Source organism: Aegilops tauschii, chromosome 6 (genome assembly GCF_002575655.3).
Source record: "Aegilops tauschii subsp. strangulata cultivar AL8/78 chromosome 6, Aet v6.0, whole genome shotgun sequence".
Classification (NCBI taxonomy): domain Eukaryota; kingdom Viridiplantae; phylum Streptophyta; class Magnoliopsida; order Poales; family Poaceae; genus Aegilops; species Aegilops tauschii.
The window spans coordinates 190,528,786-190,553,929 of NC_053040.3; the positions used below are offsets into that span (position 1 = coordinate 190,528,786).

Here is a 25,144-nt window from a genome sequence, read left to right on the forward strand (position 1 = left end):
GATAAGCATCTGATAAGTACAGCTTGACAAGATGGATCAGTGCGACAGTAAAATGCCATCATCACCGACCCTGAGACGAGCAAGTGGGATAAGCAGCTGGTAAGTACAGCTTGACAAGGCTACTCAGTGCGACCAGATTAATACCCTGGCAAACAAATTGGCTTGGACGGTTGGTTCTTCCAGGCCACCGCCCGCGCCAGCCACTGGGCGGTTGCCACAAGGGACTACAAACGGCGACCCCACGCCCCCGACGAACCACCTCCCACACATCCCCGTCGACGCACTGCAAAATACCCTATTCTCTTCCATGTCCGCCTCATTCCCAGAAACCACCATTGCCGCTTCCATCTCCACTGCACACAAACCACAAACTTCTCTCTCCCAAGCCCACAATCACCGAGGAGGGCGATGGCGGAGGAACCGTCTGCCAAGCGTCATCATGGCGAGACGTCGTACAAGAGCAGCAACCTCGTCGACGTTCACGTCCCCGGCGAGAAGCGCGAGTACACCAAAACCCTCATAGGGGTTGAGCTCCACGGCAAGGAGACGCTGGAGATCATCTGCACCAGCGAACCAGACAAGGCCGACGAGATGATCTCGAAGCTCTGGAGGAAGGTTGGTGGCTCGCATCGTAGGATCGTCGGCGTTGGTGTGCACTACACCAGCGAAGACGAACCTCCCCAGATGGCAGCAGTCCTGCAGTTGTGCGTCGAGGAACTCTGCTTGGTGTACCACATCACAGCGGCCGCAAAATGGTGACCCATCCTACTCATTTGCCCTGTTTGGCTCATCTGTTTAATTAGTACCGTATCCTAAAAATTTCATCAAACTTGTTTCCCCACTAGATGTACTATTGTGGTTTGTGAAAGTGGATGCACTACTGCATTTTCTCAAGTAGATACACTATAAATGTATTTTTGAACCTGATGCACTGGATTACTATTTGGAAAATCTTGCAGGAGATTAATTTCTGAAGTTGATGTACTAGTGTAGTTTCTGATCTTGATCCGATAGTGTAGTTTATGTACTCGATGTATTAAAAAGATGTTTCTGAACTTGATGTAGTGAAGTATTTTCTGAATTTTGTCTAATGTTATTTTCATAAGCAAAAAAAACTAAGGACTTGGTGAAGCACTGGTTATGTGTTATCCTATTCAACAAAAGTAAACTAAACTACTACTAAAGCATCACATACAACATTGACTGAAACTATGTATAATCCAAAAAGAAAGATAACATGATGTACTTGAATTTAATTTCAGAACTTTGTTTACTAGTTTCTGAAGTACATTCATCCATTAATTACACTATATAAGCATCTACTTCATGGATTCATCGCTTGTAAAACAAAACAAAAATGAAGAATTCAAACATCAAAGTAATGCTAATTTTCAAAATGTCTCTCCCCTTGCAGGCCCACCGCCTGAACGAGATGCTGCAGCATGAGAGGTTGTTCACATTTGCCGGTTTCAGCATTGAAAGCGACAAAGAGAAGCTGAGGATGTCTGGTTTGGAGATCAACCGCAACAAGTACATCGACATATAGCGCCTCTGGAGAGTTCCATACACCGGAAAGGAGTAAGACTCCTTGAATTATGTTGCAGCCAACGTCATCCACCCATTCTACGAAGGCATGAAGAAGAACATCAAGACGCAAGAAGACCACAAACTGTGGGGGATCGGCCCGCTGCCAGACAACCTCATCGAGTACGCAGGAGTAGATGCGTACGCCGCATACAAGTCATGGAACATGATCGACAACATCACAAATGGTTGGGAAATTGCAAAAGAGCGGGAGGCTGACAACTACTACGACCGCCCCTTTTGGGGATGAAGATACATCAAAGCGCTGCCTTCGTTTTGCTTCCGCTTGTGCTTGCCTTTTATCTTGTTGTTTCAAATTCGTAGTTTACTCTTGTTGGGTTGAACCAGCATGATTATGCCGTGCTTGTCATGGTTGAACAAGTTTACTTATGTCATCAAGTACATTGTTTTGCTTATCTCATTATATAAGTTTGGTAGCTTCGTGTTTTGTTAATCCATCATTTCAAATTCAAAGTAGCTTCTGAATGGAACTTTGTGGCTGCTCTAAAGTACTAGTTATGAATCAACTAATCACACAACGTTGTTCCAAGTGTAGTTTCGATTCAGTATTGTATAGAAAACATAACGTTGAAAACAATCAGTATAATTTGAGTTGCTTAACAACGCTTCAAAAGTTGAAGCAGAAATTCTTAGTACTTCATGTACTATTCTCATTCATATGTAGCTGCTAGAAAATTAACAAGTACTACAACAGAAAAAGTTGAGAAGCATCAGCACACACTTATGTTGGTCACTTGCAGACTAAGAATGACAATACTAGTACACTTGATCGGACAGTACATACTTACTACAATAAAAAGTACAAAGAAGCATCAGTTCGTAACCCCCCCCAAATGTCAGACTAAGAACATAAGTGCTACTATGAATGAACTATCAGTAAAACTTAGTCTACACGCAAGTACCATAGTGCTGAAGCAGAAGACCCTTGAGAATAATCACAAAAACAAAAACAAAAAAGAAGGCGGAAAACTCAAATGAAAAAGATAACACTTACACAAAACTCACAAGAACTAGAACAAAAAGTATCAGTCCAAGTTACTGGTGGAGTCAAGTACTAGATTCAAACAAACAAAAAAAAATGACCGCCCAAGGACAGGCGCAGGCCCAGACGCTGTTAGATACTTGAACTCGAGCCCGTGGGCGAATCCCTAGTAATCCACACAACGCAGGGCCAGCTGACCAGGGCCCACAGGTCATGAGAGAGGGCGAGCGCCATGTATAAGCGCTCAGGTAAGTATTCAGAGGAGTTCGACCAATGAGCCTCGGCCACGCTTATAAACAGGTCTAGAGCCCCCCCAACTAGCGAGGTGGGACTAAACCCAGAGCACACGCACATCCAGTAGTGCCCAAAACGCCCGCGCGGGCCATTTGGGCCGGAAAATGGCCCAATAGCCTCCATCGTCTACAAACACCCCACCAATAGGCCCAGTTAAACAAACCGGAGCATAGGGCAAAAAAATAAACTACAAGAAAAAATTTCAAAACTGAAAATATAAAAGTTCAAATACTAGTTCGCAGGCAATAACTTTAAATACGAAAAATATAAATAAAAATAATTTTAGCTCTACACCACGGATGATAAAAAAAGGAAAAAATATGATACAAAAACAATGAAACTCTAAAAATCAGAGAACTTAATAGCCTATCTGTTAAATGTACATAATTTAAAACACCAAATTAAATATTACTTTCAAGTTCAACTACTAAAATGCAAGAAGTTCAAATAGATAATGTTTGTCAATTATGCCAAATTTCTTATTGATATAAAATCTGACAAGTTCAACTACTAAAATCCAAGAAGTTCAAATAGATTTTCTTTGTCAATTATGCTAAATTTATTATTTATATAAAATCTGACTACATCAACTACTAAAATGCAAGAAGTTGAAATAGTTTTTCTTTGTCAATTTTGCTAAATTTCTTATTTATATAAAACCTGTCCACACCTCAACGAACGATTTTGTCATAAATAATCTCAATCCGCCCAAAAAAAACTCTGTTCAAACATACATATGACATCAGTACTAAAAAAGCAGGAACAGTCAGGCCACTCACACAACTGTCACACCAAATTTCAAAACCGTACGCTGTATGAAATTACAATTCAGTTCACACAGCACTAAACCATAAGTGCACTAAAATGAGAATACAAAAACTATAAAGGCCTAACTTAGGTTGGGACAGATGAAAATAAAATAAGTCCCAGTTTTGAGCAACAACTCCTAGGGCACTAAAAAATGTTTTGAGATCAACTAGTGTATAAGACTTCAGTGGAAAAACAATACTTAACATCCACACGGAAAAAGATCACAAAGCATATGTCACTTAAACAGTGCAAAATGCCATCATCACCACCCCTGAGACGTGCAAGTGGGATAAGCAGCTGATAAGTACAGCTTGACAAGACTACTCAGTGCGACAGTAAAAACCCTTGGCTTGGATGGTTAGTTCTTCCAGGGCACCACCCGCACCACCCACTGGGCGGTTGCCACAAGGGACTGCAAATGGGGACCCCCACGACCACTACACCCACGCCGCCGATGAACCACCTCCCACACATCCACGTCGACGCGCTGCAAAATACCCCATTGTCTTCCATCTCTGCCTCATTCACAGAACCACCATTGTCGCTTCCATCTCCACTGCAGACAAATCACAAACTTCTCTCTCCCAAGCCCACAGTCGCCAGAGGAGGGCGATGGCAGAGGAACCGTCCGCAAAGCGTCATCATGGCGAGACATCGAACAAGAGCAGCAACCTCGTCGACGTTCACGTCCCCGACGAGAAGCGCGAGTACGCGAGAACCCTTACAGGGGTTGAGCTCCATGGCAAAGAGACGCTGGAGATCGTCTGCACCAGCGAACCAGACAAGGCCGACGAGATGATGAGCAGGCTCAGGATGAAGGGCGGCGGCTTGTATCCGAGCTTCATCGGAGTTGATGTGGAGTACACAAGCGAAGATGAACCTCCACAGATGGCAGCAGTCCTGGAGTTGTGCGTCGAGGAACTCTGCTTTGTGTACCACATCGCAGCGGCCACAAAATGGTAACCCATACTACTGTTCATTCATCGGTTGTACTAGTACTACTCCCTAAAAATTTCATTAAACTTGTTTCCTAACTAGATGAACTACTATAGTTTGTGAAGTGAATGCACGAGTACATGTTTCTCAAGTTACATGCATTTCTGAAATTGTGAAGTGGATTGTTTCATCAGATTAGCATCTGAAACTGATGCACTAGATTAGCATCTGAAAAATGTTTCACCAAATTAATTTCTGAACTTGATGTACTAGCATAGATTCTGATCTTGATGCACTAGTATAGTTTATAGAATTGGTGTATTAAAAGATGTTTGGTGAAGTGGTATAGGTATATATCTTGATGCACATGTTTCTCAAATTAATTTCTGAACTTGATATAGAATTGACGCACAAAGATGTATCAAGCACTGGTATAGTTCTTTTATTCAACAAAAAAGAAAACTAAACTTGAAGCAAGCAGCACATATATCATTGACTCTGGTAAATAGGTTACTAAATTTGGTGAAGCATTGAAGATAGCAAAAAATAAAAATAACATGGTTTAGTTGAATTTAACTTCAGGACTTTGTGTACTAGTTTCTGAACTACATTCATCCATGACTTGTACTATATAAGCATCTACCTCATGGATTATCACTTGTAAACCAACAAGCAGAAGAATTAAATCTTCAAAAAAGAGCACTAATCTTCAATATGTGTCTCCCCACTTGCAGGCCCAAGCGCCTCAAACAGTTCATGCAGGAGGAGAAATTGTACACATTTGCCGGTTTCAGCATTGGAGGTGACAAGCGGATGCTGAACAAGTCTGGTTTGGAGATCAACCCCAACAACTACATCGACGTGCAGCGCAAGTGGAAAGTTCCAACCACCAACAACTACTACGACTCCTTGGTCGATGTTGCAGGCAGCGTCACCCACCCATTCTACAACGTCATGAAGAAGAAGATGGACAAGAAGGAAGACCACAAACTGTGGGAGATCAGCCCGCTGCCAGACAAGCTCATCCAGTACGCAGGAATAGATGCGTACGCCACGTACAAGTCATGGAAGATAATCGACAACATCATGACAGGTTGGGATATTTCAAAAGAGCAGGAGGCTGACCCCTACTGCCACTACAACTTCGCGGGATGAAGAGGCATGAAATTCTGCCTTCGTGTTGCTCGCGCTTCTGCTTGTCCTTAATCTTGTTGTTTCAGATTTGTAGTTTGCTTTCGTTATGTTGAACCAGCTTCCTTATGTTATGTGTGTCAGGGTTTGAACAAGTTTGCCTATGTCTATCAAGTACATCGTCTGCTTATGTCATTCGACAAGTTTGCTAGCTTCCTATTTTGCTTATCCATCATTTGAAGTTGAAGTAGGGTGTGAATGAAACTTGATGGCTGCCACGCAGCACTAGTCATTTAGCAACAAAACCACACATGGATATTTTCACAAAAAAAACAGTGGCACACTAACTAAGGACAACAGCAAATAGTAGCTTTGGATGCTCAGTACAACTTAGACATGTACGGTAGTACTATCACACTAAAAATCTGTTTTAGTGTCAGAAGAACACCAAAAGGACTAAGTTTCAGCCGAGGACAACATTTAGTACTAACAACATCATGCTAATAGTAGTTAGAAAATTACTAAGTACTGCAATAAGAAAAGCAAAGAACCATCAGTACGTATTTCCTAGTCACTAGCATGCTAGGATTGAAAGTACTGGTACACTTGAACACACAGTACATTCATTCTACAAAAATAAAAAGGAACGTGAAGCTTTAGTTCACATTCCCTAAAACAGTGACACAATAAGAATAACAGTAATAGTACAACTGAAATCTCAGTACAACTTAGTCTATACGGCAAGTACTATGATGATACCAAACATTGCCTTGAGAAGAACCACAACCTAGAAAAAAGTAGGCCAAAACTAAATCAAAAAGATATCAGTTCGACCAAGGAGAAAAATCACAAGAAAGACAACAGAAGCATCAGCCCACATTGTCCAGTGAGGTACTAGTTTCAAACAACACAAAAAAAACAAAATGATCAAAGTACTAGTACAATTGAAATCTCAGTACAACTTAGTTTATTCGGTAAGTGCTATGATGATACCAACTAATGCCTTGAGAAAGAAGGCCAAGACTCAACCAAATAGATTACATTTCAACCAAGGACAAAAATTAACAAAAACAAACAACAGAAGCATCAGCCCACATTGACTAGTGAACTAATTATGATCTTAATACGGCTATCTGTGAAATGTAGCTAATTTAAACCAGTGCTTTAACTTTTACTATGAAGTTCAACTACTAAAATTCAAGAAGTTCAAATAGAAATTTGGCTCTCAAATTTTGCTAAATTTCTTATACATAAGTAAAATCTGGCTAGAGATCACGTAGCAACTTGGTCGTAAATAATTTCAATCCCAAAAAAAACTTCAGTTCTAATACATTATATGAAATCAGTTCTACATAACAAGGAAGCGTTACTCCACTCACGCTAGATCCACAAGTGCTACCGTGACACCAAATTTTAAAAGCCTTATGCTGAATGAGATCACAATTCAGTACTAACAGAACTATACCCATAAGTACAAGAAAAGAGGGTACATAAACTATAAAGGTCCAACCTAGGTTGGGACAGATGAAAATAAAATAAATCTCACTTTTCCAGCAACAACTCGTAATGAACTTGGAAAAGGTGTTTTCAGTTCAACTAGTTTATGAGACTTCAGTACAAAAAATAGAACTGAACCAAAACGAATTCCCGATGAAACATACACAGTGAAACAGCTATTCAACCACACTATCATCATGGAAAAAAGTTTGTTAAACATTGTGCCACACTTAAACACAACACAAAATATACCAGTTATTACATAGTACTTGACAAGACATCCAAACAATAGAAACAAAGCCTACAATGCTTTCAAGAGATATATCACACAACTATCCATTTCACTACGCAAATGATGACCATTTCTTCTATGCACCAGGAGCCAAAGCCTAAACCTCCTTGGGAAGAGCCGTCACCAGAAGGTGGTTATTCCGGTTTAACACAACTCTATGCAGATCCTCAGCGTTCCAATCAACAATACGAGGCTGCAAAACAATAAAACAAATTATCAAAAATCATGACACATAAAAAGTAGAATACACAATCAGCCAAACACAGAAAAGTGAAAAGCTCAACTAGAACCCACGTCATTATTTCGAACGTTCTCAACGATATTTTCACCATCATAGGATCCCGCATACTTCAGAGTATAATGGCCACATTCATTCGCCCCTTGAAGTGGAACCTTGACAAACGTTGGTTTCTTTGCAAAAACCTCCCATTTGGGCTGCTTGCTCGCATTGTACCGAGCATCACCATACATAGCCTTCATTACTTGGACCAATCTAGAGATCTGTAAAAAAAGAAAAGAAACCACACATTTTCAAGTCTCAAAAAAGCAGAAACAAAGACACGGAAAAATTAATCCAGTACAGATAATAAATGTCACTCACGATCTTCTCGCAGTCTTTATGATAGGTGTTCTTTGAAGGATGATGGTTCTTCGGATAAGGTAAAGAGTCAAGGATGTCGACGCTACTTCCGTACCGATTCATGACATATAAGGAAAAGTGGTTCACTTTCTTATCCTTTGGTAAAATCATAGGTTTGAATAGAGGCATCGCGATCTAAAAACAAATGACCAAAAAAGAGATACTAAATATTCAAAATAAAAACCAGCATCACAACAAACAAATTGAACCAATAATTAGCTAGTAGATCTCAGAAGGTCGGCACTCAGCAAGTCTTCCTTATCTTTAACATAGCTCTTGAAATCTCTCGCTGCACTCTCCACATTAAACTCTTTATTTTCATCACCATAAAACATACAGTCAAGCACAACCTGCAAAAAAGACAAAAAAGAAATAGACAGGGGAAAAGGATCAACAAGCAAAGTATTATTAAAACTCGTAAAACAATAGGCAGTCTTGTTTAACAGAAACAAACGATCTGATTGATTACCGTGATGAAATATGGACTCAGCAATACCCTTTTTCCAGACACAAAATTAGCATTTCTCTTGGGATCTTTCTTCCAATCATCAATGAGGAAGTCCATTACATCACCCTCCATCATTTGCCGAGGTGCAAAAACATCCCAGATGCATTTCCCAGTGAAGCTAGTTACGCTATCATCAGGCTGATGTATCATTGAGAATGTATTCCTGCAGCACAGACAAGAACAAAAAGCAGGGGAAGCAAGATAAGGCATTCATAGCAGTTCAAGTTGTATAAAAAGGAACAGTTCAGGTCATATTTATCTAGCAGTTACAAACAACAAAAGAAACGAAGAGGAAACATAATGAGAGATACTCACTCGGCATACTTCTCACATGCTTCATCACTAAGCAACATATTATACAACTTGCGAGCCTTGTGCGGATGAGGGAATTTATGAGGGTGAAGCTGTTGCATAGGGGAGCAAAACTTTATAGGAGCTCTGGGAACACGCTTCGTGCTTGTAACATTGCCAGAATCCAAAGCAGGATCCTTCCTAGCAGCACCAACTCTACGGTCCACTATTCCAGCAAGGGGAGATAAACCCTTCGCAGCAGCGCTCCTGGTGACTCTTCCCATGCCAGCAATCTTGTCAAACGCATCATCATCGCTGTCTATCAATTCCACAATGGGATTCTTGGGTGTAGAGGGGCTCTGTGCACAAGCAGCCGTAGAACCTTTCAGAGCTCCCAACTGCCCCTTCATAACACCAGATCTTGTCTTTTCGGGAGAACGCCCCTGGCTAAAATCAATAGCTACGCGCTCGAGCTCCGATAACTGGCTGCCAAAGATCCTGTAGTCAAGCTCACCAAGATCCAGCCACTCACCTGCAAAAATAAAAAAAGAAAATACCGCGTCAAGGGTAAGTTCAAATACATAATTCATGACAGTACTAATCAAGAAGTACAAGCTGCAAAAATTACAAAAGGTCATGCATACGTACAGGGTTCGATGCCAAACAAACCCCGGAAGTCAACATCAAACACATTGCTAGTTGCGCAGGTATACAACAAAGTCTTCCTAATGTCAAGAATGTCTTTGTGGCTGTAATCCAACATTTCAATCACACCATCCTCCCGGCAATGATAGGTCTTGTAGTTTTGTAGCATAAAGAATCCACAATCATGCCTGTTAACAAAAGAAAAAAACGAAAGGGTACATCAAAAATTCGAAAATACAGGAACACCATCCTCCCAGAAACAAAAACAACTAACAAAAATCATTAAAAAGGGACACTCACGTGTTTTTCTGCTGCGGCACCCGCACAAACTCGCAAGAGAAACCATCAATATGCGCCGGCGAGAACGGTTTGGCCTTGTCTACGCTGGACTCCCTCCAAAGCTTCTTTATGTTATCTGCCATAGTCCTTAAGAATCTAACTGCATCACTCCAGGTTTCATCGCATAGTGAATCAAGACACTCGAAACGACGGAACCTCAGATTCAGAACAATCAAGCACCAATGCCCAGATTCTTCGCTAGGCTTCATGGTAGCCGCAAATGATGGCGGATCCAAAGTAGGGAAAAGAAGCTGACAAAAAATCATAGAGGAAAAATGAATTTAACGAATCATAGTGAAACAAAAAATTCGGCCTCCAAACAATAAAATAAAAGAATGAAATTGAAATACACAAGTACAATAAAAAATCAGATAATCATAAGTTCTAATTGAGTAAGCAACAGACTACAAAAAATTAATTGCTACTCAAGTTTATATCCACCACCCAAACTTGCAACAAACATATCAGTTCAATTTCCTTGCGACAATAAGTGCAGCTTTAAAAAAAGAAGCACACATCATTCATAAGTACAGGGGTAAAAGCAAGCTACTCAAGTTCATTCCCCACCTCCCAAACTTGCAAGAAAACATGACAGTTCTAGTTCATGAGTACAATAAGTTCAAGTGCACCTACTTGGCCAAAACCATCAGCCCCTGATCTCGTGAACCACTGTAGCACATTGGCATCAATATTTCCATCACGGATCTTGATCTGTTGTAAAAAAAGAACAACAACAGTTAGAAAATTGCCAATACAAGATATCATCCTATCTACAAAACAAAATACTGACCGTCACCCATCTGGGAACTATCAACTTGTCAGTGTCTCGGTACTTCTGACGTAGAGAATATAAAACAACGTCAGCACTGTCTAAGTTGAGCATGCAAGTGGGGAAAAACGCTTTAGCAATAGAACCAACACTAGCATCACATTCGCTATTTTGAAACATCGGCTTGTCACTAAGAAAACACAAAAGATGACATGAATTAAAACTACTGCAATAACAACAATAGTCATATGAGAGAAAGAAAAAGAGACGAAAATGATACGGGCAAAATCCCAAACTAACCGTTTCACACGGTTCGTGCGCAACCTCGTAACAGCGAAGAAAAACAAATCAACCTTAACAACATTAGCACCTTCTGCTTGCAGAAAAAGAAGAAAAATAATAAGTTCAAGCACTACAAATGAACATGTCCAAAATGCCATAAATGAGAAGTACGCCTCATTTACAAGTCCTTACCTACACTATCAACGTTTGACGACAGGAGTTCTTGTGATGACACCAATATGCCTCCAGTTTGAAGGTTTGACGATGGAAGATCTTGTGAGGACACCAATATGGCTGTGCTTTCAGGGTCTGAAGAAAGAAAATCCTGGGACGACACGACCGCCTCCTGTGTCAAGGGGCCAGAAGAAATCGACAGAAGTAAATCATCATCCTCGCATGGCACCTCCTCCACGCTAGAGGCATCTTGCAATGCATCACCGTAATCAAGCCCTCCAGGCGGGAAATTTTCGGCGGCAAATCTTTACAATCAGAAAGATTTTCATTCCCAGCAAAACCAACACCAGACAATTTGGCATCAAGTATGCTGGCAGCACCAACATCCTCATCAGCATCTTTGGTACCAACATCGCGCCCACTACTCAATGGAACACCACGAGCATCATCTCCACCACTAACGACGGCCTCACGCTCAACATCAGTCATCTGAAAAAATAAAAATTCAGAAAAAGTGAATAATATGAGCAAAACTTGAATAATATGAGAAAAACAATCCTTAGCAGCATTCACAGCAACATCATCGATCTTTCTGCTGCTAACATTCAAAGGAACATCACCAATTGTCGAACAAGGCTCATCGCCAACAACAGGACCCTGATTCATATGTAATGAAGCAAAAACACAATGCTATTATTAGCAACAATAAACACAAGGAATTAAACCACAGTAACAAAAAGGTAGGTATCACCTGACTCTTAACGGTGTGGGATAGAAAAATGAACATGTAAGGCACATTGGTGCGCATGAAAATTCAAGAAATATGTATAAACACAATAAAAATAAAAATAACCTTGCACTTATCAGTAGATGGATCATTAACTCCACGGTCAACAGCAGCCTCAACATTATGACTGGTCTCCTGCATGAAAGAAAAATTAATAAACAGGTGAAGATGAGGAAGTTCAATTACAATACTGACAGCAGAACAACATAGTAAAAATTGCAAACACCTAGGACCGACTCACATCAACAACAGGGCGCTCCATGCCAACATCATTCGTATGGTGATCAGAAACATTAGCCTCAGTACCATCACCAACCCTGCTGTCGGTGGCAGCAGCCTCATCCTGCATGAAAGAAAAATTAATAAACAGATGAAGATGATGAAGTTCAAGTACAATACTGACAGCAGAACAACATAGTAAAAATTGCAAACACCGAGAACTGACTCACATCAACAACAGGGTGCTCCAAGCCAACATCATTCGTATGGTGATCAGAAATATTAGCCTCAGTACCATCACCAACCCTGCTGTCGGTGACAGCAGCCTCATCCTGCTCAATCTGCCTGATAACAACATTTGCACTTTCTTCATATGGCTTGCAGCGAGAGTCTTGCATAGTTTTGAAACGCTTCATGTTGTTCAACAGACGAACCGAGCTCTCAACTAGATCAGCAGCACCGTCACGCATATCAACAATTAAAATTCTCCCCATCTCAATATAGTCCACTGCTTCCTCAGCATTAAATTGATGACCTTTAGGAAGGATACCATTGATACAGCTCAGACGCTCAACTGTAGTTGGGACCTTTTGCAGCTCAGAACACACATTACTAAAAATATGCTCAGCGCGCTCCAACGCAGAAACAACAACATCAATACCAAAACCCTGCCTCTGTGAAGTACTAGCCTTACTAGGGCCAGGGGCAAGATAAGCAGCACCCTCAACACCACGACCATCTCTCAACTCATCGTGCAGAGATGAAATCTTGGGAACCTGAGACGACGGCATCTCCAGGACTGGCCGTTTATACACTTGGAAAAGACAACCTCCTCTTGAGTTTTCCACTACAAATAAGGGGAAAAAGAGTTAGTTAATCAATGCAACACACAGGGAAAAATAAACATCATATTAACAGATTTAAATCAACAGCACTATCAATCTTTATCTGTCAGTGCCAATTTGTTAGTATTTACCAACATGCCAGTTGAACAAAGATATTTAGTTCAACCACACATGAAACAACAGTACTAAAAATCGTACGTAAACATCACAAAGCTTAAGAAATGACAAAATCTAAACAGGTAACTCTGCACTACACTGATACGTCTCCAACGTATCTATAATTTATGAAGTATTCATGCTATTATATTATCCATCTTGGATGTTTATGGGCTTTATTAAACACTTTTATATTACTTTTGGGACTAACCTACTGACCCAGAGCCCAGTGCCAGTTCCTGTTTTTTCCCTTGTTTCAGTGTTTCGAAGAAAAGGAATATCAAACGGAGTCGACACGGAATGAAACCTTCTGGAGAAGTTATTTTTGGAAGGAAAGCAACCCGATAGACGTGGAGTGCACGTCAGGAAAGAAACGAGGGAGGCACGAGGCAGGGGGGTGCGCCCACCCCCTGGGCGCGCCCTCCACCCTCGTGGGCCCCTCGTGGCTCCCCTGACGTATTTCTTCTGCTTATATATATCCATATACCCTAAAACGATCGGGGAACAGAATAGATCTGGAGTTCCGCCGCCGCAAGCCTCTATAGCCACCAAAAACCTCTCGGGACCCTGTTCGGCACCCTGCCGGAGGGGGGACCCTCACCGGTGGCCATCTTCATCATCCCGGCGCTCTCCATGACGAGGAGGGAGTAGTTCACCCTCGGAGCTGAGGGTATGTACCAGTAGCTATGTGTTTGATCTCTCTCTCTCTCGTGTTCTTGATTTGGCACGATCCTGATGTATCGCGAGCTTTGCTATTATAGTTGGATCTTATGTTGCTTCTCCCCCTCTACTCTCTTGTAATGGATTGAGTTTTCCCTTTGAAGTTATCTTATCGGATTGAGTCTTTAATGACTTGAGAACACTTGATGTATGTCTTGCCGTGCGTATCTGTGGTGACAATGGGATATCACGTGATTCACTTGATGTATGTTTTGGTGATCAACTTGCGGGTTCCGCCCATGAACCTATGCATAGGGGTTGGCACACGTTTTCGTCTTGATTCTCCGGTAGGAACTTTGGGGCACTCTTTGAGGTTCTATGTGTTGGTTGAATAGATGAATTTGAGATTGTGTGATGCATATCGTATAATCATACCCACGGATACTTGAGATGACATTGGAGTATCTTGGTGACATAAGGGTTTTGGTTGACTTGTGTCTTAAGGTGTTATTCTAGTACGAACTCTAGGGCTGTTTGTGACACTTATAGGAATAGCCCAACGGGTTGATTGGAAAGAATAACTTAGAGGTGGTTTCGTACCCTACCATAATCTCTTCGTTTGTTCTCCGCTATTAGTGACTTTGGAGTGACTCTTTGTTGCATGTTGAGGGATAGTTATATGATCCAACTATGTTATTATTGTTGAGAGAACTTGCACTAGTGAAAGTATGAACCCTAGGCCTTATTTCCTAGCATTGCAATACCGTTTACGCTCACTTTTATCACTTGCTACCTTGCTGTTTTTATATTTTCAGATTACAAATACCCATATCTACCATCCATATTGCACTTGTATCACCATCTCTTCGCCGAACTAGTGCACCTATACAATTTACCATTGTATTGGGTGTGTTGGGGACACAAGAGACTCTTTGCTATTTGGTTGCAGGGTTGCTTGAGAGAGACCATCTTCATCCTACGCCTCCCACGGATTGATAAACCTTAGGTCATCCACTTGAGGGAAACTTACTACTATCCTACAAACCTCTGCACTTGTAGATCTTCATCCTACGCCTCCCACGGATTGAGGCCCAACTGTTGGGGAACGTAGCAGAAATTTAAAATTTTCCTACGTGTCAGCAAGATCAATCTAGGAGATGCTAGCAATGAGAGGGGAGGAGTGCATCTACATAACCTTGTAGATCGCGAGCGGAAGCGTTCAAGAGAACGGGGTTGATGGAGTCGTACTCGTCGTGATCCAAATCACCGATGATCCTAGCGCCAAACGGACGGCACCTCTGCGTTCAACACATGTACGGAGCGGGGACGTCTCCTCCTTCTTGATCCAGAAAGGGGGGAGGAGAAGTTGATGGAGATCCAGCAGCACGATGGCGTGGTGGTGGAAGTAGCGGGATCCTGGCAGGGCTTCGCCAAGCGCAAGCGGGGAGGAAGAGGTGTCACGGGAGGGAGGGAGGCGCTAGGGCTTGGGGTGCTGCTCCCATGCGCCTCCCCACTATATATAGGGGTGGAGGGGGCTGGTTTCTTGCCCTCCAAATCCATTGGGGCGTTGGCAAAGGTGGGGGAAAGAAATCCCATCATTTCCCTTCCCCACCGATTGTTATCCCCCTTTTTTAGGGATCTTGATCTTATCCCTTCGGGATATGATCTTATTCCTTCTAAGGTGGGATCTTGGTGCGCCTTGACCAGGGGTGTGGGGCCTTGCCCCCACTACCCACATTCATGTGGGTCCCCCCATGCAGGTGGGCCCCACTTCAGAACCTTCTAGAACCTTCCCGGTACAATACCGAAAAATCCCGAACATTTTCCGGTGGCCAAAATAGGACTTCCCATATATAAATCTTTACCTCCGGACCATTCTGGAACTCCTCGTGACGTCCGGGATCTCATCCGGGACTCCGAACAACTTTCGGTTAACCGCATACTAATATCTCTACAACTCTAGCGTCACCGAACCTTAAGTGTGTAGACCCTACGGGTTCGGGAGACATGCAGACATGACCGAGACGACTCTCCGGTCAATAACCAACAGCGGGATCTGGATACCCATGTTGGCTCCCACATGTTCCACGATGATCTCATCAGATGAACCACGATGTCGAGGATTCAATCAATCCCGTATACAATTCCCTTTGTCAATCAGTACGTTACTTGCCCGAGATTCGATCGTCGGTATCCCAATACCGTGTTCAATCTCGTTACCGGCAAGTCACTTTACTCGTACCGTAACGCATGATCTCGTGGCTAACTCCTTAGTCACATTGAGCTCATTATGATGATGCATTACCGAGTGGGCCCAGAGATACCTCTCCGTCATATGGAGTGACAAATCCCAGTCTCGATTCGTGCCAACCCAACAGACACTTTCGGAGATACCTGTAGTGCACCTTTATAGCCACCCAGTTACGTTGTGATGTTTGGTACACCCAAAGCATTCCTACGGTATCCGGGAGTTGCACAATCTCATGGTCTAAGGAAATGATACTTGACATTAGAAAAGCTCTAGCAAACGAACTACACGATCTTGTGCTATGCTTAGGATTGGGTCTTGTCCATCACATCATTCTCCTAATGATGTGATCCCGTTATCAATGACATCCAATGTCCATGGTCAGGAAACCATAACCATCTATTGATCAACGAGCTAGTCAACTAGAGGCTTACTAGAGACATGTTGTGGTCTATGTATTCACACATGTATTACGGTTTCCAGTTAATACAATTATAGCATGAACAACAGACAATTATCATGTACAAGGAAATACAATAATAACCATTTTATTATTGCCTCTAGGGCATATTTCCAACAGTCTCCCACTTGCACTAGAGTCAATAATCTAGTTCACATCACCATGTGATTAACACTCAAAGTTCACATCGCCATGTGACTAATACCCAAGAGTTTACTAGAGTCAATAATCTAGTTCACATCACCATGTGATTAACACTCAATGAGTTCTAGGGTTTGATCATGTTATGCTTACGAGAGAGGTTTTAGTCAACGGGTCTGCAACATTCAGATCCGTGTGTGCTTTACAAATCTCTATGTCATCTTGTAGATGCAGCTACCACGCGCTACTTGGAGCTATTCCAAATAACTGCTCTACTATACGAATCTGGTTCACTACTCAGAGTCATCCGGATTAGTGTCAAAGTTTGCATCGACGTAACCCTTTACGATGAACCCCCTTTCCACCTCCATAATCGAGAAAATTCCTTAGTCCACTAGATACTAAGGATAAGTTCGACCGCTGTCATGTGATCCTTTCCTGGATCACTATTGTACCCCTTGACTAACTCATGGCAAGGCACACTTCAGGTGCGGTACACAGCATAGCATATTGTAGAGCCTACGTCTAAAGCATAGGGGACGACCTTCGTCCTTTCTCTTTCTTCTGCCGTGGTCAGGTCTTGAGTCTTACTCAATACTCACACCTTGTAACACAGCCAAGAACTCCTTCTTTGCTGATCTATTTTGTACTCCTTCAAAATCTTGTCACGGTATGTATTCATTTGAAAGTACTATTAAGCGATTTTGATCTATCCTTATAGATCTTGATGCTCAATGTTCAAGTAGCTTAATCCAGGTTTTCCATTAAAAACACTTTTCAAATAACCCTGGATGCTTTCCAGAAATTCTACATCATTTCTGATCAACAATATGTTAACAACATATACTCATAAAAAATTCTATAGTGCTCCCACTCACTTCTTTGGAAATACAAGTTTCTCATGAACTTTGTATAAACCCAAAATCTTTGATCATCTCATCAAAGCGTTCATTCCAACTCCGAGATGCTTACTCCAATCCTTAGAAGGATTGCTGGAGCTTTGCATACTTGTTAGCATCTTTCAGGATTGACAAAACCTTCTGGTTGTATCACATACAACCTTTCCTCAAGAAAATCGTCGAGGAAACAATGTTTTGACATCCTATCTGCAAGATTTCATAAATAATGCAGTAACTGCTAATATAATTCTAACAGACTCTTAGCATCGCTACGAGTGAGAAAGTCTCATCGCAGTCAACTCCTTGAACTTGCCGGAAAACATCTTAACGACAAGTCGAGCTTTCTTAATGGTGACACTTACCATCATTGTCCGTCTTCCCTTTAAAATCCATCTGTACCCAACAGCCTTACGACCATCAAGTAGTTCTTTCAAAGTCTATACTTTGTTTTCATACATGGATCCTCTCGGATTTTATGGCCTCGAGCCATTCGTCGGAATCCGGGCCCACCATCGCTTCTCCATAGCTCGTAGGTTCATTGTTGTCTAGCAACATGACTTCCAAGACAGGATTACGTACCACTCTGAAGTAGTACGCATCCTTGTCGTCCTATGAGGTTTGGTAGTGACTTGATCTGAAGTTTCATGATCACTATCATAAGCTTCCACTTCAATTGGTGTAGGTGCCACAGGAACAACTTCCTGTGCCCTGCTACACATTAGTTGAAGTGATGGTTCAATGACCTCATCAAGTCTCCACCATCCTCCCACTCAATTCTTTCGAGAGAAACTTTTCCTCGAGAAAGGACCCGTTTCTAGAAGCAATCACTTTTGCTTCCAGATCTGAAATAGGAGGTATACCCAACTGTTTTGGGTATTCTATGAAGATGCATTTATCCGCTTTGGGTTCGAGCTTATCAGCCTAAAACTTTTTCACATAAGCGTCACATCCCCAAACTTTTAAGAAACGACAGCTTAGGTTTCTCTAAACCATAGTTCATACGGTGTCGTCTCAACGGAATTGCGTGGTGCCCTATTTAAAGTGAATGCGGTTGTCTCTAATGCCTAACCCATAAACGATAGTTGTAATTCGATAAGAGACATCATGGTATGCACCATATCCAATAGGGTGCAGTTATGATGTTCGGACACACCATCACAATATGGTGTTCCAGGCGGTATTAGTCGTGAAACAATTTCCACAATTTCTTAATTGCGTGCCAAACTCGTAACTCAGATATTCATCTCTATGATCATATCACAGACATTTTATCCTCTTGTCACGACGATCTTCAACTTCACTCTGAAATTACTTGAACCTTTCAATAATTCAGACTTGTGTTTCATCAAGTAAATATTCTCAGCATCTACTCAAATCATCTTTGAAGTAAGAACATAACGATATCCACTGCGTGCGTCAGCACTCATTGGACTGCACACATCAAATGTATTACTTCCAACAAGTTGCTCTCCTGTTCCATCTTACTGAAAACGAGGCCTTTCAGTCATCTTGCCCATGTGGTATGATTTGCATGTCTCAAGTGATTCAAAATCAAGTGAGTCCAAATGATCCATCTGTATGGACTTTCTTCATGCATATATACTAATAGACATGGTTCGCATGTCTCAATCTTTTCAAAAACGAGTGAGTCCAAAGATCCATCAACATGGAGCTTCTTCATGCGTTTTATACCAATATGACTCAAGTGGCAGTGGCACAAGTATGTGGTACTATCATTACTATCTTATATCTTTTGGCATGAACATGTGTATCACTACGATCGAGATTCAATAAACCATTCATTTTAGGTGCAAGACCATTGAAGGTATTATTCAAATAGACAGAGTAACCATTATTCTCCTTTAATGAATAACCGTATTGCGATAAACATAATCCAATCATGTCTATGCTCAACGCAAACACCAAATAATTATTATTCAGGTTTAACCCCAATCTCGATGGTAGAGGGAGCATGCGATGCTTGATCACATCAACCTTGGAAACACTTCCAACACATATCGTCATCTCACCTTTAGCTAGTCTCCGTTTATTCCACAGCGTTTATTTCGAGTTACTAACACTTAGCAACCGAACCAGTATCTAATACCCTGGTGCTACTAGGAGTACTAGTAAAGTACACATTAATATAATGTATATCCAATATACTTCTGTCGACCTTGCCAGCCTTCTCATCTACGAAGTATCTAGGGTAGTTCTGCTTCAGTGACCGTTCCCCTCATTTCAGAAGCACTTAGTCTCGGGTTTGGGTTCAACCTTGGGTTTCTTCACTAGAGCAGCAACTGATTTGCCATTTCATGAAGTATCCCTTCTTGCCCTTGCCTTCTAGAAACTAGTGGTTTTACTAACCATCAACAATTGATGCTCCTTCTTGATTTCTACTTTCGCGGTGTCAAACATCGCAAGTTGCTCAAGCATCATCATGTCTATCCCTGATATGTTATAGTTCATCACGAAGCTCTAATAGCTTGGTGGCAATGACTATGGAGAACCATCACTATCTCATCTGGAAGATTAACTCCCACTCGATTCAAGTGATTGTAGTACTCAGACAATCTGAGCACATGCTCAACGATTGAGCTTTTCTCCCTTAGTTTGCAGGCTTAAGAAACTTGTCAGAGGTCTCATACCTCTTGACGTGGGCATTAGTCTGAAATCCCAATTTCAGTCTTTGGAACATCTCATATGTTCTGCGACATTTCAAAACCATCTTTGGTGCCACAATTTTAAACCATTAGCATCACACACTGAACTATCACGTAGTCATCAAAACGTGTATGTCAGATGTTTCGTAACATCTACAGACGACGCTCGAGGTTCAGCACACCGAGCGGTGCATTAAGGACATAAGCCTTCTGTGCAGCGATGCGGACAATCCTCAGTTTACGGACCCAGTCCACATAATTGCTACTATCAACTTTCAACTAAATTTTCTCTAGGAACATATCTTAGTAGAACTAAAGCGTAAGCTACGGCATTAGTTGCAAAGACCTTTTGACTATGTTCATGATAATTAAGTTCATCTGATTATTTAATGAACTCCCACTTAGATAGACATCCCTCTAGTCATCTAAGTGATACATGATCCGAATCGACTAGGCCGTGTCCAATCATCATGTGAGACGGACTAGTCATCATCGGTGAACATCTCCTTGTTGATCGTATCTACTATACGACTCATGTTCGACCTTTCTGTCTCTTGTGTTCCGAGGCCATGTCTGTACATGCTAGGCTCGTCAAGTCAACCTAAGTGTTTTGCTTGTGTTCCGAGGCCATGTCTGTACATGCTAGGCTCGTTAACACCCGTTGTATGCGAACGTTAGAATCTATCACACCCGATCATCACGTGGTGCTTCGAAACAACGAACCTTCGCAACGGTGCACAGTTAGGGGGAACACATCTCTTGAAATTTTAGTGAGGGATCATCTTATTTATGCTACCGTCGTTCTAAGCAAATAAGATGTAAACATGACAAACATCACATGCAAATCATAAAGTGACATGATATGGCCAATATCATCTTGCGCCTTTTGATCTCCATCTTCGAGGCGCGGCATGATCACCTTCGTCACCGGCATGACACCATGATCTCCATCATCATGATCTCCATCATCGTGTCTCCATGAAGTTGTCTCGCCAACTATTAGTTCTACTACTATGGCTAACGGTTAGCAATAAAGTAAAGTAATTACATGGCGTTTTTCATTGACACGCAGGTCATACAATAAATTAAGACAACTCCTATGGCTCCTGCCGGTTGTCATACTCATCGACATGCAAGTCGTGATTCCTATTACAAGAACATGATCAATCTCATACATCACATATATCATTCATCACATCCTTTTGGCCATATCACATCACATAGCATACCCTGCAAAAACAAGTTAGACGTCCTCTAATTGTTGTTGCATGTTTTACGTGGCTGCTATGGGTTTCTAGCAAGAACGTTTCTTACCTATGCAAAAGCCACAACGGTGATATGCCAATTGCTATTTACCCTTCATAAGGACCCTTTTCATCGAATCCGATCCGACTAAAGTGGGAGAGACAGACACCCGCTAGCCACCTTATGCATCAAGTGCATGTCAGTCGGTGGAACCTGTCTCACGTAAGAGTACGTGTAAGGTCGGTCCGGGCCGCTTCATCCCACAATGCCGCCGAATCAAGATAAGACTAGTAACGGTAAGCAAATTGAACAAATCGTCGCCCACAACTCTAGCGTCACCGAACCTTAAGTGTGTAGACCCTACGGGTTCGGGAGACATGCAGACATGACCGAGACGACTCTCCGGTCAATAACCAACAGCGGGATCTGGATACCCATGTTGGCTCCCACATGTTCCACGATGATCTCATCGGATGAACCACGATGTCGAGGATTCAATCAATCCCGTATACAATTCCCTTTGTCAATCGGTACGTTACTTGCCCGAGATTCGACCGTCGGTATCCCAATACCTTGTTCAATCTCGTTACCGGCAAGTCACTTTACTGGTACCGTAACGCATGATCCCGTGGCTAACTCCTTAGTCATATTGAGCTCATTATGATGATGCATTACCGAGTGGGCCCAGAGATACCTCTCCGTCATACGGAGTGACAAATCCCAGTCTCGATTCGTGCCAACCCAACAGACACTTTCGGAGATACTTGTAGTGCACCTTTATAGCCACCCAGTTACGTTGTGACGTTTGGTACACCCAAAGCATTCCTACGGTATCCGGGAGTTGCACAATCTCATGGTCTAAGGAAATGATACTTGACATTAGAAAAGCTCTAGCAAACGAACTACACGATCTTGTGCTATGCTTAGGATTGGGTCTTGTCCATCACATCATTCTCCTAATGATGTGATCCCGTTATCAATGACATCCAATGTCCATGGTCAGGAAACCATAACCATCTATTGATCAACGAGCTAGTCAACTAGAGGCTTACTAGGGACATGTTGTGGTCTATGTATTCACACATGTATTACGGTTTCCAGTTAATACAATTATAGCATGAACAACAGACAATTATCATGAACAAGGAAATAAAATAATAACCATTTTATTATTGCCTCTAGGGCATATTTCCAACACCAACAACGTCTACAAGAAGAAGGCTGTGTAGTGCACATCAAGCTCTTTTCTGGCGCCGTTGCCGGGGTGGCTAGGTAAGCGGCACTCAGACCCCGTCAACTAAGCTCTTTTCTGGCACCGTTGCCGGGGGGGGGGGGATGAGTGCTTGAAGGTATATCTTTAGATCTTGCAATCAAATCTTTTTGTTTCTTGTTTTATCACTAGTTAGTCAATAAATGAAAACTACAAAAAATGGAATTAAGGGTGCCTCATATGCTTCATCTTTTTAATGTCTTTCGTGAAAATGATGGGAAGGAAAATTGTGCTCAAGTGCTAGAAGAAGAATGCATTAGAATGTTTGGCACTAAATATTTGAATGATGAGCATGATTGCAATGTTGTTAGTATGAATTCCTTGAATATCCATGATGCTAATGATATGCAAAGCCACAAGCTTGGGGAAGCTATGTTTGATGAAGATGATATTTTTTGTCCCCCAAGCTTTGATGAGCAAATTTAATATGATGAAAGCATGCCTCCTATCTATGATGATTATTGTGATGACACGTATGCTATAAAGAATAATGATAACTATAAAACTTGTCATCTTGATCTTAATTTGCAATCACATGATAGTTATTTTGTTGAGTTTGCTCCCACTACTATTGATGAGAATAAATTTGCTTATGTGGAGAGTAGTAAAATTTCTATGCAAGTAGATCATAAAAAGAATGCTTTAGGTGCTGGTTATATTGTTGAATTCATTCATGATGCTACAGAAAGTTATTATGAGGGAGGAATGTATGCTTGTAGGAATTGCAATAATATCAAGTTTCCTCTCTATGTGCTTAAAATCTTGAAGTTATGCTTGTTTTACCTTCCTATGCAAGTTGATTCTTGTTCCCATAAGTTGTTTGCTCACAAAATCCCTATGCATAGGAAGTGGGTTAGACTTAAATGTGCTAGTCATATTCTTCATGACGCTCTCTATATGTTTCAATTCCTATGTTTTATGTGAGCATCATTGAAATCATCATGCCTAGCTAGGGGCGTTAAATGTTAGCGCTTGTTGGGAGGCAACCCAATTTTATTTTAGTTTCTTGATTTTTGGTTCTGTTTAGGAATAAATAATCCATCTAGCTTATGTTTAGATGTGGTTTTGTGTTTTAATTAGTGTTTGTGCCAAGTAAGACCTATAGGATCTTCTTGGATGATAGTTATTTGATCTTGCTGAAAATTCCAGAAACTTTCTGTTCACGAAAACAATTGTTAAAAATCACCAGAACGTGATAAAATATTGATTCCAATTGCAGCAGATCAATAAACAAAGTTTCTAGGTCTTCCTATTTTGGTAGAATTTTTGGAGTTCCAGAAGTTTGCATTAGTTACAGATTACTACAGACTGTTCTGTTTTTGACAGATTCTGTTTTTCGTGTGTTGTTTGCTTATTTTGATGACTCTATGGCTAGTAGAATAGTTTATAAACCATAGAGAAGTTGGAATACAGTAGGTTTAACACCAATATAAATAAATAATGAGTTCATTACAGTACCTTGAAGTGGTGTTTTGTTTTCTTTCGCTAACGGAGCTGACGAGATTTTCTGTTAAGTTTTGTGTTGTGAAGTTTTCAAGTTTTGGGTAAAGATTCGATGGACTACGGAATAAGGAGTGGCAAGATCCTAAGCTTGGGGATTCCCAAGGCACCCCGAGGTAATATTCAAGGATAACCAAGAGCCTAAGCTTGGGGATGCCCCGGAAGGCATCCCCTCTTTCGTCTTCGTTCATCAGTAACTTTACTTGGAGCTATATTTTTATTCACCACATGATATGTGTTTTGCTTGGAGCGTCATTTTATTTTCTTTAGCTTTGCTTGCTGTTTGAATAAAGTACCAAGATCTTAAATTCTTAAATGATAGAGATTCTTCACATATCCACATAATTATTTAACTACTCATTAATCTTCACTTATATCTTTTTGGAGTAGTTTGTCATTTACTCGTGTGCTTCACTTATATCCTATGAGTAAATGGTTGAATGATTTGAATGTCATAAATCTGAAATTATATATGTTTCATATGCCTTTCCCATGGGGAGTAATACCTTCACATATAAGAAGTAGAGGTGGTAAATTTATTGAAGGTTAGCAAACATTGTATTGGTCACTTGAACAATTAATGAAAGAATATTGAAGGAAGAGAGATTTCACATATAAATATACTATCTTGGACATCTTCTATGATTGTGATCCCCATTAATTATTTTCAAACCTGAGCAAATTAGTTGAAGTTGGACAAGGAAGACAACATAATGAGTTATGCTTGGGTATATTTGTATAAGTTATATTGTTTTGGATCCTCTAACATGTGGTGCTTGCTATTTAGAATCCTTTGCTAGCCAAAATATCTGTACTAAGCGGGAATACTGCTTGTGCATCCAAATTCCTTGAACCA

The 25,144-nt window shown here is 41.3% G+C and overlaps 2 protein-coding genes across 2 annotated transcripts; both read left to right on the top strand.

Annotated features, from left to right (window-relative positions):
* Positions 1–408: 408 nt before the first annotated feature.
* Positions 409–1,834, top strand: LOC141025953 (uncharacterized). Its single transcript, XM_073501885.1, has 4 exons — positions 409–755; positions 960–981; positions 1,415–1,508; positions 1,605–1,834. Exons 1-4 carry the CDS (start codon positions 409–411, stop codon positions 1,832–1,834), a joined length of 693 nt encoding a protein of 230 aa, XP_073357986.1.
* A 2,469-nt stretch (positions 1,835–4,303) lies between these two features.
* LOC109765112 (uncharacterized) lies at positions 4,304–5,782 on the top strand. The gene is made up of 2 exons (XM_020323893.1): positions 4,304–4,650; positions 5,362–5,782. The coding sequence occupies exons 1-2, from the start codon at positions 4,304–4,306 to the stop codon at positions 5,780–5,782; spliced, it is 768 nt and encodes a 255-aa protein (XP_020179482.1).
* Positions 5,783–25,144: the final 19,362 nt, after the last annotated feature.